General features: G+C 54.8%; 1 protein-coding gene across 2 annotated transcripts in view; it reads right to left on the reverse strand.

The window, feature by feature from the left end:
* Positions 1–13,438, reverse strand: part of HDGFL2 (HDGF like 2) — a 20,843-nt gene extending 7,405 nt beyond the window's left edge. Inside the window, exons 1-4 of one of the 2 annotated variants that reach the window (XM_082735359.1) lie at positions 13,176–13,438; positions 10,399–10,475; positions 10,157–10,295; positions 3,274–3,465 (exon numbers count right to left, since the gene is read on the reverse strand). In XM_082735359.1, coding sequence (XP_082591485.1) covers positions 3,274–3,465; positions 10,157–10,295; positions 10,399–10,475; positions 13,176–13,247 — 480 coding nt within the window. In that variant the 5' untranslated portion in view covers positions 13,248–13,438. The remainder of the gene's footprint in view (positions 1–3,273; positions 3,466–10,156; positions 10,296–10,398; positions 10,476–13,175) is intronic. The other variant, XM_082735360.1, reaches the window with a different exon arrangement.
* Positions 13,439–17,745: the final 4,307 nt, after the last annotated feature.

Below are 17,745 nucleotides of genomic sequence, written 5' to 3' on the forward strand. Positions count from 1 at the left end.
TGGGAATGAACCCCATGCCGCTAAGCGGTGCGTTGTAGAATGGCTACTTTTTACTGTGAATTTCACCTCAGTAAAAAAATAAAAATATACATAAGCACGCGTGCACACATACAGCCTGAATTCAGTGTCGGGGTTCCCGCGTTCCCTGACATCCACTAAGAGAAGCCAACGGAAGAATTTTTAAAGAAAATTTAAAGAAAGAACCGAGCTTTAAAGACCGATCTCAACGAGGGACAACCGGGGTCTTTCTAGCCAGCGACTGTGGAGTTACATCACACCTCCCCTCTGCTTTGTCACACCTAAGAAATGCATCGGTTCTCATAACAACAGTCACCTAAGCATGTCCCCTGCTCCATACCCTGTCCCTCTAAAATTCCTGCGGTGAAGCCCTGACCCTCAGGGCCTCAGAAGGAAACAGGGTTTGGGGACAGGGATCTTTAAGAATGTCATTAAGTTAAAACGATGTCACTGGGGGGGCCCTAATCCAGTATGGCCCGTGTCCTAAGAGGAGGAGGTCAGGACACAGACACACAGGGACAAGCATGCGAGGGTGGGAGGGCACCGGCCCGCTGAGGAGAGTCCTCAGAAGGAACGAGCCCTGCCGACACCTTGATCTCAGACTTCCAGCGTCCAGGAATGATCCGTGCTACTGTTAGGGTGGCTGGCACACCTGTCCACTAGTGACACACCAGTGAGAGACAAGGTCCCTACAAGGTCGCACACCGTGCGCTCCAGTCAGGAGAGGCAAACTGAAACATTCCGTGTGAATCTAAGGTTACTGTTCTACGGGGGCGGCGGTCACAGAAAGCCGCCATGAGGCCAGTGGGAAGAGCGACAGATGCAGGGACAGACGAGACAGCAAGCGAGAAGCCTCGTGCGCGGAAGACGGCGTGGCTGCTGAGCGGGCAGGGAAGGGCTCCAGACCGGCAGGGCTGCGCCGGCTGTGTCCGGAGCCCGGCCCCACTTCGCGGGCAGCCGAGCCCAAGCCTGGTGCACCGCACACTCCCCACTCCCTCTTGGGGCAGAGGCAGTCTGTGGCCTCTTCCCAGCCCGCTAGGAGAGCACTCGCAACCCAGGCACTTGGGGAATCCAGTTACGACAGCTCCTGTTCCGTCAAAACTCTTGAGGCAGTTCCAGGGCGTTTCAAGCTGGGACATGGCCTGGTTCCCCAGACAAAAAGGCAGGAATCACGGGGATGAAGATGACCTGGGACCCCCCCCTCCCAATGTCCACACGCGAGGTGCAGGGGGAGGTGGTGGGGAGGGGCCCGGAGCAGCGAGTCTTGGAAGCCCGGGGGGTGGGGCGGCAGGGAGTGATGAGCCGCCAGGGCTCGGGGCTGGGGTCAGGGTCTCTCGGAGCCGTTCCAGGGAGCGACGAGAGGAGCAGCATGTGGGGCCACAGAAACGCGCAAACAAGTTAACGTTAACTGAAGAGAAAAACCCAGAAAGCTGGCCTGGCAGGAAAACCACAGCCTCTCACGGACTGGGTGCACGACAGCTGCGACGTGCTGATGTCACGGGGCTACCAGGGAAAAGGTCTCTTCATCTCTCAAGTTCTCCCTGGCGTGGTTAAAAGGTGTTGTAGTAAGAACTTAGACCTGTTTAATGCAAAACTGTCCCCCCCAACCGTCCCAAAAAAAAACCCATCTGAGTAAGTACTGACTGACAAATAGGGATTTACCTCTAAGGGGTGGTGGCATCGTCGGGGGCCGGGAGTGGGGGGAGGGGGTGTGGTTTCCTACACGCTTCTGTTCCACGTCCCCCGGTAACTGTAAACAGTGGTGATGGGGAACTTTAAAAAATGATGCCACCATATCGTGAAAATGGGAAAAAGCCAAATGCCCAGCACTCTTCATAACATATTGGTTAGAGATCACGCACGTCATATACTACCTCTCAACCACGGAAGACCACGACTTGATACTGTCTGTAACGCCAAAGAAACACTCAGCATTTCACACACAGAGTGTGTGAAATGGGCCTCACGCAGCCACCCCATGTGTGAGGCACACGCGGGATCACGGAGAAACACGACAGGGTGTGTCCGGTCCTCGGCGTGGCAGCCCTCCCACGTAATGTGGGCGTTTTCCACTAGCTTCTCCACGCTTTTTACACCTTACAACTTACAAGCGTGGTTGATCCTTACGAATGGAACCGAAAGCAAATGTTATTTTTACAAATAATAAAAGGAAAGCCTTACTATGTCGAAGAAGTTGATGATAAATCATAGTCCTTTCATTCTGCTCCCGAATGTTTAAAAGCAGTCAAAAGACAGACAGGCAAGAAAGAGCCTATCTCCAGGAGAACCGAATACCCCCGTCCCCACAGAAATCTGCACACAACCGTGCTCGGCAGTACGTTCACGGCAGCTGGAGTGACACAACCCAGATGTCCGTCCACCGATGAGTGGCTACACACACGTCCAGCACACACCCCTGGGAGCGTCTCTCCACCACGAACAGGAGCAAGACACCAACACATGCTGTCCTGGGGACGGATCCTGAGCCCATGACACTCAGGGAGGGAATCAGACACAGAAGGCCACACGGGCTGTGAGTCCACGTGTGTGACATGTCCAGACCAGACTCATCCACGGACGGGAAGGGGGTTCGGGGGGTGCTGGGGGGAATGACTGATGGCCAGGACAAAGTTTCTTCTGAAGTCAGGGAATGTTCTGGTACTAACCAGTGGTGGTAACTGCACAGCTCTGCAAATGTACTAACACCAGTGAACTGAGTATTTTGAAAGAGGGAGTTTTGTGGTATGTGAATGGTATCTCAATTTTTAAAAAGCATGTTAAAAAAAAAAGCATGTTAAACATGCAGAAAAATTAACTGCATACTCAGGCTAAGGGCATAATTTCAGCTAGAACGCTCCTGGGAGGGAAAAGCCAAGAGCAAGTGCCTGCGTTCCAGTCCTGGGAGTATCTGTTCAGTCCGGCTGGTGTTGAGTAAAAGGTCGTGTTAATACAAGACAGCATTTCAACTTCACACTAGAGAGCCACGCTAAGTGCACTGCCCTCCCTGAGATGATCATCTACAAGGTGGAAACAGTACTATCTACAGAGCAATACTACAAAAGTTAACAAGATGACGCATGTACAAGAATAACAAATAAAAATAAATAATATACCAGATAAAACCGTGCATTAAAAACAAGCAAGGCAGGGCAGGGACTGCAAGCTGCTAGAGGCCTCGTGGGGGAGGAGGAAAGGCCAGAGGGAGGCTGGACTGCGGGCTGCCCCCGAGGCTGGGAGCTCCTGCCCCACTCCTACCTTCAGGGCTGCGGCCTTCCGCTTCAGGCCACTGTTGTCACTGCTTTTGTCTGAGTCTGAGTCACTCTCCATTCTGTCGCTGGCCGCTGTGGCGGTCACGGCTGTGACGGCCATGACCCCCCGGACCTCGTCGTCCTCGCTCCCGCCTGCCGGGTCGGCTTCAGGGGCCTCGCTGTCAGAGGAACTCACCGGCTGGGGGGCAGGAGGGGGCAGAGACAGCGAGTCACCATCAGCCTGGGGTGCATTTCCCAACCAGGACGGTGACCCAGAGGACAGAAGCCATGGCGGGGTCTCGAATGTCTGGGTCTGGCCTCCTCACTTTCCACATTGGGGACCTGCAGCCCAGAAAGCTCCGAAAATGCAGGCTGGAAGGCGAGATGACACGTGCAGTGGGGGCTAGGATTACAGATCAAACCTTGGGCCAGTAACTTGGCCTCTCAGTGCCTCCGTTTCCCAAGCTGAGCAATGGGGATGGCGCCATTTTGGCCTCACAGGGCTGTGGCTAGGATGAGGCAGAAGTGGGATGTGACATACTGAAGACAGTGCCCAGACTGGCCAGAAGGCCACCAGAGCTGGCTTTTCTTATTCACCCTCCCGTCAGCATGAACACAGGACTGCCAGGCCTGAGCTGCCAGGCACTGCGATTTCTGTGCCACCCAGTGTGCTCGCTCAGGCAACGAGAGCCACGGAAACACGAACGCTTACACGGCACCCCTTCCCAGCTCGCCCTGTGCCCGGCTCGGGACGCACTCAGTCGGGGGTGAGTCAGGGCCTGTGCCAGGCACCACGCAGGCAGGCCTCGAGTCCACACAGGTGAGCCCAGTGCGATCCCTGCCCCCTGGGGGCTTACAGCCCTGGAGCAGAGGCCGACAGGGGACATGCAGCGGAATAACGTCACACTCTGGGGACAGGGATAGAGGACAGCACCGGTACATGGGTGCCGGGGGATCAGGAAGAGGTGGGCATGAAGTGGCAGGAGTATTCTGAAGTGTTGTTTTGTCGGGGGGAACCTTGGAGGGTGTGACATTTTAGTTGAGGAGTCGTCCCAAACATGCAAAGGGGCAGGGGCCAGACAAATTCTGAAAAGCCGCCAACGGCATGAGAGCAGGCTCCCCCCAGACATTGGTGAAGTCAGTGTGGCCACTGCGCCTTGAGAGAGGATGGGGCAGAAGAAAGGCTGGCGGGCCAGCTGGGGCTTATACAGGGTCCTGGAGGATCTAGGGGACCTGGCAGATGGCACAACCATGGCCAGGCCCCACGGCTCCCTTGGGCCAGTTTCTGAACTTGTTCTGAATGTCTGACATTTATGGGAGGAAAACATATGAGCCCCAGGCATTTTTAGCCATCACTCCGTTCAGTGCACGCCATGGAACACGCAGCCCAGGAGGCCCTGTGTTGAGGGCCGGAGCTAGATGCGAGCCAGACAGCATCCCTGTCCTCAGGGAGCCCACGCCCTAACAGAGGGCAGACAAGGAAACACACAGCTACAAAGCGCCATGAGGGAGGCTGCTGTGACAGTCCTGGGGCACCCAGTGCAGCTAAGCCCATGTAAAACCTGATCATGTTATTCCATGGTACCTCTTTCTGAATAACTGATTTCTCTCCCTCTTTTTTTCCCTTAAAGCTACATTAACTTTTTTTTTTAAGATTTTATTTATTTATTTGATAGACAGAGATCACAAGTAGGCAGAGAGGCAGGCAGGGGTTAGGGGCGGGGGGAAGCAGGCTCCCGGCGCAGCAGAGAGCCTGATGCAGGTCTCGATCCCAGGACCCTGAGAGCATGACCTGAGCCGAAGGAAGAGGCTTAACCCACTGAGCCACCTAGGCGCCCCAAAGCTACATTACCTTTTTAAAGCTACATTATCTGCAAACAAGGCGAACAGCCACATACTGAGAAACACAACGTGGGCCGGCTACAGAAAGGAATGCTTCTCGGCCATAAAAAGGAACACTACAGCGTGGATGAACTTCCAAAACATGCTCAGTGAAAAGAAGCAGGGTGAAGGACCAAACAGGATTCCCTTTATGTGAAATATCTGGAATGTGCAAATCCACAGAAATAGATAGATGATCAGTTCTCGGGGGTGGGGCAGCTAGCCAGTTCAGTCAGTGGAGCGTGCCACTCTTGATCTCAGGTTTGTGAGTTCAAGCCCCATGTTGGGTGTGAAGCCTACTTTAAAAAAAAAAAAAAAAAAAAGACTTCTCAGGGGCTGTGGGGAGAATTGGGAGTGACAGGTAATGGGGAGGGGGTTCCCTTGTGCGGTGATGGAATGTTCTGAGTTAGATAAAAAGAGATGATCACGTGACACTATAAATGAATAAAAGGCACCGTGGAATATGGCTAAAATAGTCAATTTCCTAAATTAAAAAAAAAAAAAAAGAGAAGTCACATTCCCTTAGCGTAATCACTGGTAGGGAATCAACAGGTCGGAGTGGCGCGTGCGCACTGGCCAAGAAAAAAGCGGGGAGGACAAGAAGGAAAGGAGAGCGCACGGAAGGACCTCCAGGGCCACGCTGATGGGACGCATGAGTGGAGACCAGGACTGAGAAGCAAGAAGTGGAAGCGTGGGCTTAACCGGGGCCGCAGGAGGGAAGGAACCTGCCAGCACTGGAGAGAGGAGGTCCCGGCACCACATCAGTGTGGAAATGCATTCAGAGCAGAAATGTGGGAGCCAGAGTGGGGGCTGTCAGAGGGAGTGCGTGGGAGGGGACCCAGGCTGCCCATGACCTCTTTTAGGAAGCCCCCAGTCCTTTCCGGGTCATGAGCCCCCCCGGCCTTCACCTGGCTGGGTTAATAAGTAATAGGTGAGAAAAATAAAGGCCAGGTGTTGGCAGGACCTTGCACTCAGCTCCGAGAACCCGTTGTCTCCCCTGTGGAACAGTGACGGGCCCGATCTGTAATGGCTGACGAAACTGAAGGCTGCAACAGTAAGTAGGTCGAGCCCGAACCCCAGGCGCCGGGAGAGGATAATCCCACTTTCTCGGTGGACTTCCATCATGCCTCGTGCCAGGGTGTGGGTTCTCTTCACAGCAGCCCCGGCAGGGAGCAGGGAGACATGACCCGTTCTCCATGGCGGGGGTAGCACAGCAGCTTGGAGGCCAAGTGACTAGGCCCACGGCTCTTCTGCGGAAGGATCGGCTTCATGGCGGTAAGAGCAGACACTGGTTTGGGGCAAGCCCCGACCCCAAGCTCCCCATCTCTCTCTGGGTGTACCAGGTACGAACTGTCACCCTCATTTTGCCACCGAGGAAAAGGGGGACTGAGAGCTCAGGATCACAGCAACGATGTGACAGAGGCGGGAGGCCAGCCAGGTCCATTCTAGCCTCTAAGTCCGGGCCACTGGGCGCAGCTACTGCTAATTAAAACCCCTAGGGGCACCTGGGTGGCTCATTGGGTTAAGCCTCTGCCTTTGGCTCAGGTCATGATCTCAGGATCTGGGATGGAGCCCTGCATCGGGCTCCCTGCTCGGCAGGAAGCCTGCTTCTCCCTCTGCCCCTTCCCCTACTTGTGTTCCCTCTCTTGCTGTTCTATCAAATAATAAGTAAGATCTTTAAAAATAATAAATAAATAAATATATAAATATATAAATATAATCCCTTCTTGCTTCTGCCAAGCTCCCCACTCACTAGGGTCCAACTCGTGCCCCTCACATCTACCCAGGTGGCTGGGGTGGCCAGGCAGCAGGGGTGAACGGGTCTGTCCCACAATTGGGAAAACGGACTCTCTGGGAAGGTAAGTGACTGGCTCTACCCTATGCCTATAGATAAAGCCAGGAATTCTGGATCTCCTAGGGTCAGCCCATGGGATCTCACTAGTTTTGGGGAAATCCGGTCCACACAAGACAAGCATGATGTACAGAAAGGAACCAGGAGACAAAGGCCAAGAGCCAGCCAACCTCCAACCACCCAAGCCCGATGGTCAGGTGAGGGGGTTGAGCATTCGTTTCTCTCACTGCCTTAATGGATCAAGAGGGTGACTCAGGTGGAAAGGGAAGGTCAGGTTCAGCCTGGCCTCATTCCCAACTAGCATCTCATCAGCTGCTCAGCATTGTGCCATTTGCTCACAGGGCTCCCCCAGCAACCCTGTGAAATGCTGACACTACCAGGACCCTCGTCTCTAATGAGGAGACTGAGGCTCAGAGAGGTGATGCGGTGCCCCAAGGCTCACAGTAAGCAAGTGCTAGAGCCAGGACTCGAACCCAGGTCCCGACATTCATACCACAGGGCTCTTAACCCTAGACCCAAGGTAGAGATTATTCTCGGGGCCCTCCTCCGGCCTGAGACACGGGAGGCCTGGGCTTTAGCCCCAGCTCCCTTTCACCAGCCTGAGAACCGTGCACAGATCCCTGTCCCTTTTCCTCTATGGAGGAACAAGCATACATTTCTAGGATCCTTCTAAGTCAATGGTTCTAAACCAGAAATGACTCTTGTTCTCTTGGAGGCATTTGGCAATGCCTAGGGACAACTGAGGCTGTCAAAACTGGGGCACTTCTGGCATCTAGTCAATGGGAGCCAGGGTTGCTGTTAAACATTTCACAGTGCCCAGGAGCACCCCCTCCCACCCCACCCTAAAATGATGTAGCCACAAATGTTGAAAAACCCTGGTCTATGTCTAAGAGATCTCAGATTCTAAGTGGGTCCCTCTGGGCCTCAGTTTACTTACCTGGAAAATGGGAAAGATGCTACCTGCCCAGGCTCCTCTCAGGATTACTGTGTGGACCAAAGGACAATGAAGCTGGAACCACACTCAGATACCACTTTCTACCTCCCGCCTCGGCAAGGAGATGCGTAAACAGGGCTTGCTGTCCCCTCTTAGAGGAAGAACCAGCTGAGTTAAGCTTATCGGAAAGAATGAGTCTGTTCTCTGCATGCAAACCAACACTCAAGATATATTTTGGGGACGCCTGGCAGGCTCAGTCAGTGGAACATGCAACTCTTGATCTCAGGATCATGAGTTTGAGCCCCACAATGGGTGTAGAGGTTATTAAAAATACATTTTTTAAAAAAAGATGTATTTTGGAGGACAATAAGTAAAATTTAGAATTCTATGCCTTAGAAGGAAAAGTTGCATAGATTTCATTATGAATACAGAACCTCAGAGAATGTACAAGGAAAGAGTAGCTATGGTTATCCTGACAGGACGTGGCAGCAGAGTGACCAGGAGACAGGGCCAACTGTCCACTATCCCTACGCACCTCTGTATCTTTTCAATTTTGTGCCGAGTCTGCGTTCCCACAAGAAACTTGAAGGCTGAGCAAAGAGACCGCTCAGGTACCCGGAAAGAGCTGCTTCCGAAAGCATGCCTGCGGCCTGGCTCCATCAGAAACGTCTAGGCTGATGCCCAGGCCGATGAGTTGGAAGGAACACCTCAGGGGTCCCAGGCCTGAACCCCTGAAAGCCAAACCTCCACGGGTGGGGCCCATGAATCTGCATCTTAAACAGACCTTCAGTTTGGAGCCATAGGCTCCAGCAAGACAAGCTCTCACACTTAACAGCTACTTCTCAACCTGAGGAGTCTGTGTCAGGCCAGTTTAATGTCAAGGTTGTACCATTTCTGAGTTTATTTCCTCGAGGGCAGGCATCTACACAGCACTTAGCAAGCCGTGGGTGTGCAATAAATATTAAATGGTGTGATGATTCACCAGCAGTAATAAGCTTAGGATGTAACCAACAGCACTTGAGCCAGGGCCAGAAAAGGATCACACAGAACTAACTGTCGTGAAGACCTTCCGACCCACTCACTCACAAAACCGAGAGACGAGGTAAAAGCAGAACACCACCAACATCCACTAAACGTGAGTCTTGCCCCCCGAGAAGGGGCTGCCAAACCCTCAGCACTCAAGAAACATCTGGTGATAAACCCTGAATCCCAGACCGTGAGCTCCCAGGAGGCCAGGAGTGGGACTGCTTCATCTCGGACTGCCGGTCCCGCCACAGAGCAGTGCCTACTGGGTCGGTGGTGGCTGAGCTCACACACAGACTCTCTCGGCGCCTCCTGCATCCCTGCCCACAGGCCAGGCCACAGGCCCTCTTCTCCCCCAGCAAGGATGCTCTGCCCCTGCAGTCAGTCCACTTGGCCTCCCAGCCAACCTCATGCCCACCCCTCCTGAAGCCAGACTACTCTACCCCCAGAGGGTCCCTGTGCCTCCTGCAGAAATCCAAACCACGCTGGCTGAGACCAGAGCAGAGAACCCCAGCCCAGCCGCCCCTCAACTGCATCTCTTCCCAAAATGTCCAGAGCAAGGTAGCTTTCTGCCACCTTTCTGCAGCCTTCCGAGGCTTTCCATGAATTTCACTTCGACTCTTCTGAATGCCATCTTTCCCTGAACATTTGTCACTGAGATGTCATCTCTGTGCTTTTTGGTACTTATTTCCCATCTAAGCAATAATTCCACCATCGACCAACCACAGCCTCTTCTCAAGGCTAAATTCTGGCAGTAAGGGAGAAGGGAGGCGCGTCACTGACAGAAAAAAACGTTTTTTCTGAGAAAACAAAAGGTTTTTTAAGAGCCACAGAAATACTGTTATAAATCCAAGCTAACTGTAGAGCACTGGGTTTCACCAGGGGTGGCCCTCCAGCCCTCCATGACCCCAGGGGTACTCGTCTAAGTCTGGAGACGTGGATGGCGGTCACGACTTCGGGGGGTGGGGTGCCACTGGCATGGAGTGGGTGAGGCCAGGGATGCTACTCACCCCACTGTGCCCAGGACGCCCCAGGACACCCCGAAAGAGAACGGTCAGCAGTGCCAAGGGAGGCTGAGCCCTTGCTCCTTTCCTATGAGACAAACTGAGACCACCTGTGGCGCCCAATGTAGCCAAGCGCCAGGCATGACTTGGATGCCCCAGACGCCACATCGGTCACTCTCCATCCCCAGGTACTCACCAGAGGAGCGCTGTAGCTGGCGTGGGGATTGTTCTGGATCTCCCACAGTCCCTCATTGAAGCCTTTCCTCTTGTTGGGTTTCCCGTACTTATCTTTACATTTGTCGTAAGGAAACAGGTCCTTGGGTCCTAGGAAGGCTCTGGAGAAAGGAACCATGGGGCCAGTCCCAGGTGAGTCAGGCCACCCAGGAGGCACCAGGAGGCACCAGGTGGGAAAATCAAGCCCCACCTGCGGAAACTTACGTTTCGTGTGTACCAAAGAAGAAAATGGGGTACTTGTTGGGCGGGGGCTTCACAGCACCGTCGGCGATATCATCGATCTGCAGTGAGAGGCAGGTCAGGGCGTGGCTGGGGGACACCTTCACCCCTTGACCCAGGAAATCACCAAGAAATCAGCTAAGTTACTTGGCGTAAGCATGCTGGGAGGAAGGGAGCCTTTGACTGAGGGAGACACATCACCTTCCAGCTAGGCATCTGCATTCTTCTAGGAACACCCACCCCCCCACAGTGCATACCTGTCCCCCCACCTCCCCAGAGTGTTTTCTCTGCCTCCAGGGTAGGTGCTTCACCTGAGCAAAGCTAAATATGGTGCCCTGAGCAGCCAGGAGGTGGGGGGGCAAGCTCAGCCTCTCCACGATCCCAGGACCCTCCCACGGGACCCCTCCCGCAAAAAGGTGATCGGGTGGTTGATCTCCCAGAAGCTGTAGCTGCCAGCTCCAAGGATGCAGAGGGTGGGGGGTGGGCTGCAGGAGACAGGCCCTGAACATCCAGGAAGTCCCACCCTCTCCCTACAGGCCCATGGGCCCCGGCAGCTGTCAGTCACCTCCCCACAGGAGGCTAGCAGCCCCTTCACTTCCAATCAGGTGCTTGGAAATGTTCCGGGCTTCGCGAGCTGCCAGGAGGGGGTAAGGAGGACAGGGGGAAGCTGGTACACGCGAAAGAAGGGAAGTGCCCGCAAAGTTTCATGGCTCTAGAGTCCCCCCAAAAAATAATCCAGAGAAAACTAGGTTAAAGTGAGTTCTCTGGTCCCCGTTCATCTCTTCCCATCCTCTACCATGCCTGGGGGCTACTGGAACTTTCCCGTCCCCCTCACCCAGCTTCCTTCCTCAGCTCTCTGGGCTGCTTTTCAAAGTCCTTGGTTGGGGTCAGGAAGCATCCATCTCAAGCATCCCACTGCTGCACAGAAGCTTCCCCAAACTTCACCTCCTGAGAACGGGCCTGCCACGCCTTCCCGGCCGGGTGTTTGCTCGGGCCTCACCGAGGACCCGCCTCTACGCCTGAGGCTCAGGTATCCTAGCGGCAGCACCAGCTCCAACGGTTGTCAGGACTGCCGGCCTGGTCAGTGCCCCTTCCCGGCCTCCTGTGGCAGCCTGTCTGCACCCAGACCCCCAGCTCTGCGTGATGCCCTTATCCATCCTCCCACCCTGGGAGGGGGGTGCTCCAACGAGCAGGGAATGGGGCTGACATCGCAATACTGCCTCAGTTCAGCCTCATCCTTCCCATGCCCCTGCTGCTGCCTGGGCCTCCCACCCCCCATCGCCCAAATTCCTTCAGTCCTGTCATGCATATTCCACCAGCCTAGGTCCTGGGGCAGCTTTATTCCCAAGACCGGGGGATGACACCCGCCAGCTCCCTCCTCCACATGGGCCTGCCCGGGATAGTGCCTGGACACGCACTCTCTGGGACCTCCACCCTCAGGACCCCGCCAGACCGGCACCCCTCAGACCATCTGGGTTCCCTGGATCTCAGCTTCTACCCCGGATCCCCAAAGTCCCCCTGGCTCAACCTCTTTCCTCAGATGCTCTCTCTTTTGGGCTTGAGCCCGAAAAGGATCTGATTCAAGAATGAGGGAGGACCACTCCGCGATCTCCCTCAAACTCACACCCAGCCGGCCTCCTCCACCAGAGGACAGAGGAGAGGGTCCTCATAAGGGCACCAGCTCCCAGGGTCCCTTAAGCAAGTCTCACTCCAAGCTCTGGTCCTGACACCCCCCCATTATCAGAGAAGTCCCCTCTGCTTCAGCGACGGTGTGAACCCAGCGCCCACCGGGGCAGCATCTACCCTCCCTCACCCCCTCAGCCTCAACCCTCAACCCCTCTCCCCTCCTGCACCGCTCTCAAGCCCTCTCTCTCGCACACGGCCTGGGGCCCCACCTGACATCTTCAGGCCGCGGCACTCCCTTCCCCTCAGTGGGATTCCTCTCCTTAAGCCCCATGTTCCTCCGCTCTCCTCACACCACCACCTCCTTCAAACTTGAACCCTGCCTCCTCAGGCCGCAGATCCCTCAAACCACACTTCCCTTGGCTCTGGGTCTCCCCGCAGCCCCCCGCACCCCTGCGCGGGGCCCCTCAGGCGCGGGCCCCCAAACCCCCAGCGCGGACTCCCTCAAGTCCGGGGACCCCCCAGACCCCGGCGCGGATTCCCTCAGGCCCGGGGACCCCCAGACCCCGGCGCGGATTCCCTCAGGCCCGGGGACCCCCAGACCCCGGCGCGGATTCCCTCAGGCCCGGGGACCCCCAGACCCCGGCGCGGATTCCCTCAGGCGCGGGGACTCCCAGACCTCGCGCGAGCTCCTTCAGGTCCGGGGACCCCCAGACCTCGGTACGGCTCCCTCAGGCGCGGGGACCCTCAGACCCCCGGCGCGGCTTCCCTCAGGCCCCCGGACCGCAGACCCCCGGCGCGGCTTCCCTCAGGCCCCCGGACCGCAGACCCCGGCGCGGCTTCCCTCAGGCGCCGGGACCCACAGACCCCCGGCGCGGCCTCCCTCAGGCGCCGGGACCCCAGACCCCCGCGCGGACTTCCTCACGCGCTGGGACCCCCAGACCCAGGCGCGGCGTCCCTCAGCGCCGGGACCCCCAGGCCCCCGGCGCGGGCTTCCTCAGGCCCAGGATACCCCCAGGACCCGCTGCGCGTGTCCCTCAGGCCCGGGGACCCCCAGACCTCTGTAGTAAGGATCCCTCAGGCCCGGGGCCCCTGCTGCCCCACCCCCCCTGCCTGGCCCATCTCCCGCGCGGCCTCACCCGGGCCGGCCAGTGAGGGTAGCCCTTCATCTTGGCGAACACCAAGTCCCCGGGCTTGAAGGCATGCGGCATGCTGGCGGCGGGAAGCCCAGGCCGCAGGAAGCGGCGGCGGCAGCGGCGGCGGCGGCAGCGGCTTCGGCGGCGGCGGCGGCGGCAGCGGGAGGCGAAGCCGGGGGCGGGAGCGGGGCGCCGAGGGGGCGGGGGCGGCCTCCTGGGCAGAGGGCCGGCGCGTGCTTATTGGACTGCGCGCCCCCGGAAGTCCCGCCCTCCGGCCTTCACGGGCGGGAGGCGCCGTCGCTCAGGACCACGTGCGGGGGATAGAGGCGCACGGGGACCAATGAGAAGAGGGGTTGGAGCAGAGCAAGTTAACGGGATTGGGTAACGGGTAGATCCAAGGGGCGTGACCCAGAGGCCTAATGGGAGCGGGGCGGAGGTTATGGGAGGTGAAAGGGGAAAGGTGGGAGGAGGGAAACGGAGACTTTCAGGGAGTGGTGAGGCGGATGGCCAGGCGGCTTAGGGGTGGAGCGTAGGACAGGGGGGCGGGCAACGAACGGCCACAGAAGGAGGGCTTTAAGTAGGAGGCAGGTCATTGGCCACCACCGAAAGAAGGCCTACTCCGTGTAGGGGGCGGAGCACAGCAAGCCTCCCGCTCCCGGGAGCCGGTTGGCTACCACTCCAGAAGGCCTCAAGGTAGGGAGCAGGCATTGGCTACCATGGGGGGCGGGGCTTACGCAGCCCTTCACCATTGGATAAAGTGATAGAGGTTCAACTCAAAATAGGGACGCGCCGTTGCCGGCCCGAGGGGCGGGGCTGGGGAAGGGGCGGGGCGTGGGGAGTTCTTGGGGTAAACAGCCATAGAGTGCGCGGGAGACTCTTTTTTTCACTCCGCGAAAGGTTTTGAGCACCGGATGCCAGGTCCGCAAGATACCCGATATGCCTGTTCATTCCAGAGAAATGTGTTTTCGTCCCGCAAGGCAGAATGCCATAACCTCTGTGCCTTAGTCTACCCACCTATAAAATGGGGTTGGTAACGGCACCCATCCTAGAGGGCCGTAAACTTTAAGTGCTCTCATCATCCCTAAAGCCTTGCGGACCGCGCCTGGCCTTCGGAAATACTGGGAGCACCAGATGCTGCTACCTCCTCTGTTAACTTCGCTCTTTTTTTTTTTTTTTTCTTTTTAAAGATTTTACTTATTTGACAGACAGAGATCACAAGCAGGCAGAGAGGCAGGCAGAGAGAGAGGGAAGCAGGCTCCCCGCTAAGCCACCCGACGTGGGGCTCGATCCCAGGACTCTGAGACCATGAGGACCTGAGTCGAAGGCAGAGGATTTGACCCAGGCGCCCCTGTTAATTTCGTTCTAGTGACTCTTGGTAGGAACTGGAGGTAAAAGAGCCAGAGTGCTTAGGAAAATGCTGAGTAGTCGGGGAGGGGCCAGGGCGGGTTTGGGGCTGGTAATTTAGGTAGAGACTCGCAGGGCAATAAAGATGGGCCAGTGGAGTGAAATGGATACAGAGAAGGCACGCAGGGCCGAGGGGATAGCAAATGCAAACGTCTGAGCCAGAGAGGATGGAGCACGTGAGTGCGTCCATCGGGGATCTGTCCTAGTGCCTTGGGAACGGGTGTGAACAGTCTGCCTTTTATTTTAGCTTCTTGGGAAAACATGGGAGAGATCTGATCACAGGGTACAAAAATAATACTTTAGGGCGCCTGGGTGGCTCAGTGGGTTAAGCCGCTGCCTTCGGCTCAGGTCATGATCTCAGGGTCCTGGGATCGAGCCCTGCATCGGGCTCTCTGCTCAGCAGGGAGCCTGCTTCCCTCTCTCTCTCTGCCTGCCTCTCCACCTACTTGTGATTTCTCTCTGTCAAATAAATAAATAAAATCTTTAAAAAAATAATAATACCTTAGTCTCGATACATCCTTATGCATATGAAATACATCTGCAAAAGACTTTTTTAAAAAGTGAAACATAGACTTAACCACATGACCCTAGGAATCTACCCAAGAGAAATGAAAACACACTCCCCACAAAAACCTGTACAGTAATAGTCATCACAGCATGATTCACAACAGCCAAAAAGCAGAAAGACCCAAGTGTCCGTTGATATTTGAGTTGGAAAAACAAATGTGCTATATCCTTGCAACGAACACTATTCAGCAATGGAAAGAAAAGCAGCACTGACACACACTACCACCGGGAAGTGCCCCCAAAACATGAGAGGCAGTGAAATAAGCCAAACAAGAGGTCACATACTCTCCATTATCATATGCTATTTGATGGAATGTCCAAAAAGGGCAAATCTTTCAAGACAAAAGTAGTTACTTTGATCTAGGGTTAGGAATCCAGAGTTAAATTTATAATTTCATACAAAGCGCAGTATAAAACATGGAAATGTTTTAGATTGTGGTGATGGTCTTACTACTTTGCAAATATAAAATGAAATTCTTTTAATTGTATCCCTAAAACATGAAATTTAGGGGATGTGAATTATTTATCAACACACCTTTGTCTAAAAATGATTTCTCGGGGGCGCCTGGGTGGCTCAGTGGATTAAGCCGCTGCCTTCGGCTCAGGTCATGATCTCAGGGTCCTGGGATCGGGTCCCGCATCGAGCTCTCTGCTCGGCAGGGAGCTTGCTTCCCTCTCTCTCTCTCTCTGGCTGCCTCTCTGTCTACTTGTGATTTCTCTCTGTCAAATAAATGAATCTTAAAAAAAAAAAAAAAAAAAAGATTTCTCGGGGGGCATCTGGGTGGCTCAATGGGTTGGGGCCTCTGCCTTAGGCTCAGGTTATGATCCCAGGGTCCTGGGATTCTGCAGGGAGCCTGCTTCCCCCTCTCTCTCTGCCTGCCTCTCTGCCTACTTGTGATCTCTGTCAAATAAATAAATAAAAATATTTTTTAAAAAAATGGTTGAGGGGCACCTGGGTGACTCAGTGGGTTAAAGCCTCTGCCTTCAGCTCGGGTCATGATCCCAAGGTCCTGGGATTGAGCCCTGCATCAGGCTCTCTGAGGCTCAGCGGGGAGCCTGCTTCCTCCTCTCTCTCTCTCTACCTGCCTCTCTGCATACTTGTGAACTCTGTCTGTCAAATAAATAAATAAAATCTTAAAAAAAAAAAAAGGTTGAAAGGGTTAATTCTATGTATATTTACCACTAAAAATATAATTGATCATAAATAACATCCAATAGAAATACCTAATTCGGGACGCCTGGGTGGCTCAATGGGTTGAGGCCTCTTGCCTTCAGCTCAGGTCATGATCTCAGGGTCCTGGGATCGAGCACCGCATCGGGCTCTCTGCTCAGCGGGGAACCTGCTTCTTCCTCTCTCTCTGCCTGCCTCTCTGCCTTCTTGTGATCTCTGTCAAATAAATAAACAAAATCTTTAAAAAAAAAAAAAAAGAAAAGAAAAGAAATACCTAATTCATAGTTCCTTAAAATGGTTAAAATTGTAACTCAATGTTATATAGATACCATTCAGGTATTTTGGTTTTTTTGTTTGTTTGTTTTAAGATTATTTGTTTATGTGACAGAGAGAGAGAGCGGGCGCAGCAGAGGGAGAGGGAGAAGCAGGCTCTCTGCTCTCTGATGCAGGGCTGGAACCCAGGACCCCGGGATCATGACCTGAGCCGAAGGCAGACGCTTAACCAACTGAGCCACCCAGGTGTCCCAAGTATTTGTTTTTTTATCTGAAATTCAGATCTAGGGTGCCTGGATGGCTCAGTCGGTTGAGTGGCTGCCTTTGGCTCTGGTCATGATACCAGAGTCCCAGGATTGAGTCCCACATGGGGCTGCCTGCTCAGCCCAGAGTCTGCTTCTCTCTCTGACCCTCCCTCCTCTCGTGCTCTCTCGCTCTCTCTCTCAAATAAATAAAATCTTAGAAAAAAAAATCAGATCTCATGGGGTGTCCTGTATCTTATATATGCTAAATCACACAGGGACCAAGTGTGGAAGTTGAAAAAGGAATGAAGATGGTATGGAGGGGCCTGAATTAGATATAGAGAGAGAGACTGAGGCCTGAGGCCCAACGGGGGCCTGACTTGCCTGAAGTGAGACTTGGAGTGCAGGGGCTCAAATGCCTCTTCTGTGGGCCCCCCCTTTCCAAAGCCCTCCTGATTCTGCACACGCTTTTTCCCCAGACTCTGAACCAGGCCAGAAAACCAGACTCCAACCTCATTGAGCCACACTGAGCAGCTGGGAAATGATGAAGCTTTGATGAAAGCTGGGGCCAGCTTGCTCCCAGAAGGTGGGGAGGGCCCCCCAAAGTGGCAGGAGGAGGCAGGAGAGGATCCATGTTCTCCTGCCAGATCAGAGGCCTGTGAAGACAATGGTTGATCCCTTAGTCATCACCTGGGGAGGTGAGGTTACTTCCTGTTCCCTAAGAAACGGGGCCTGGCAGCAGGCCAGAAGAGGCCAGTTAGAGAGGGAGCTACCACTGACCCCCCAGAACAGCGAGAAACAGCCCCCTCCAAACAGCAGGCCGCCTGAGCCCCTACTGTGTGCTGCAGGCTTGGTTTGCTCGGAGACTATCATGAGGAAATATTTACCACCCATTTAGCCAAGTACAAGAATGAGT

The sequence above is a fragment of the Mustela nivalis genome, assembly GCF_964662115.1.
Source record: "Mustela nivalis genome assembly, chromosome: 1".
Lineage (NCBI taxonomy): Eukaryota > Metazoa > Chordata > Mammalia > Carnivora > Mustelidae > Mustela > Mustela nivalis.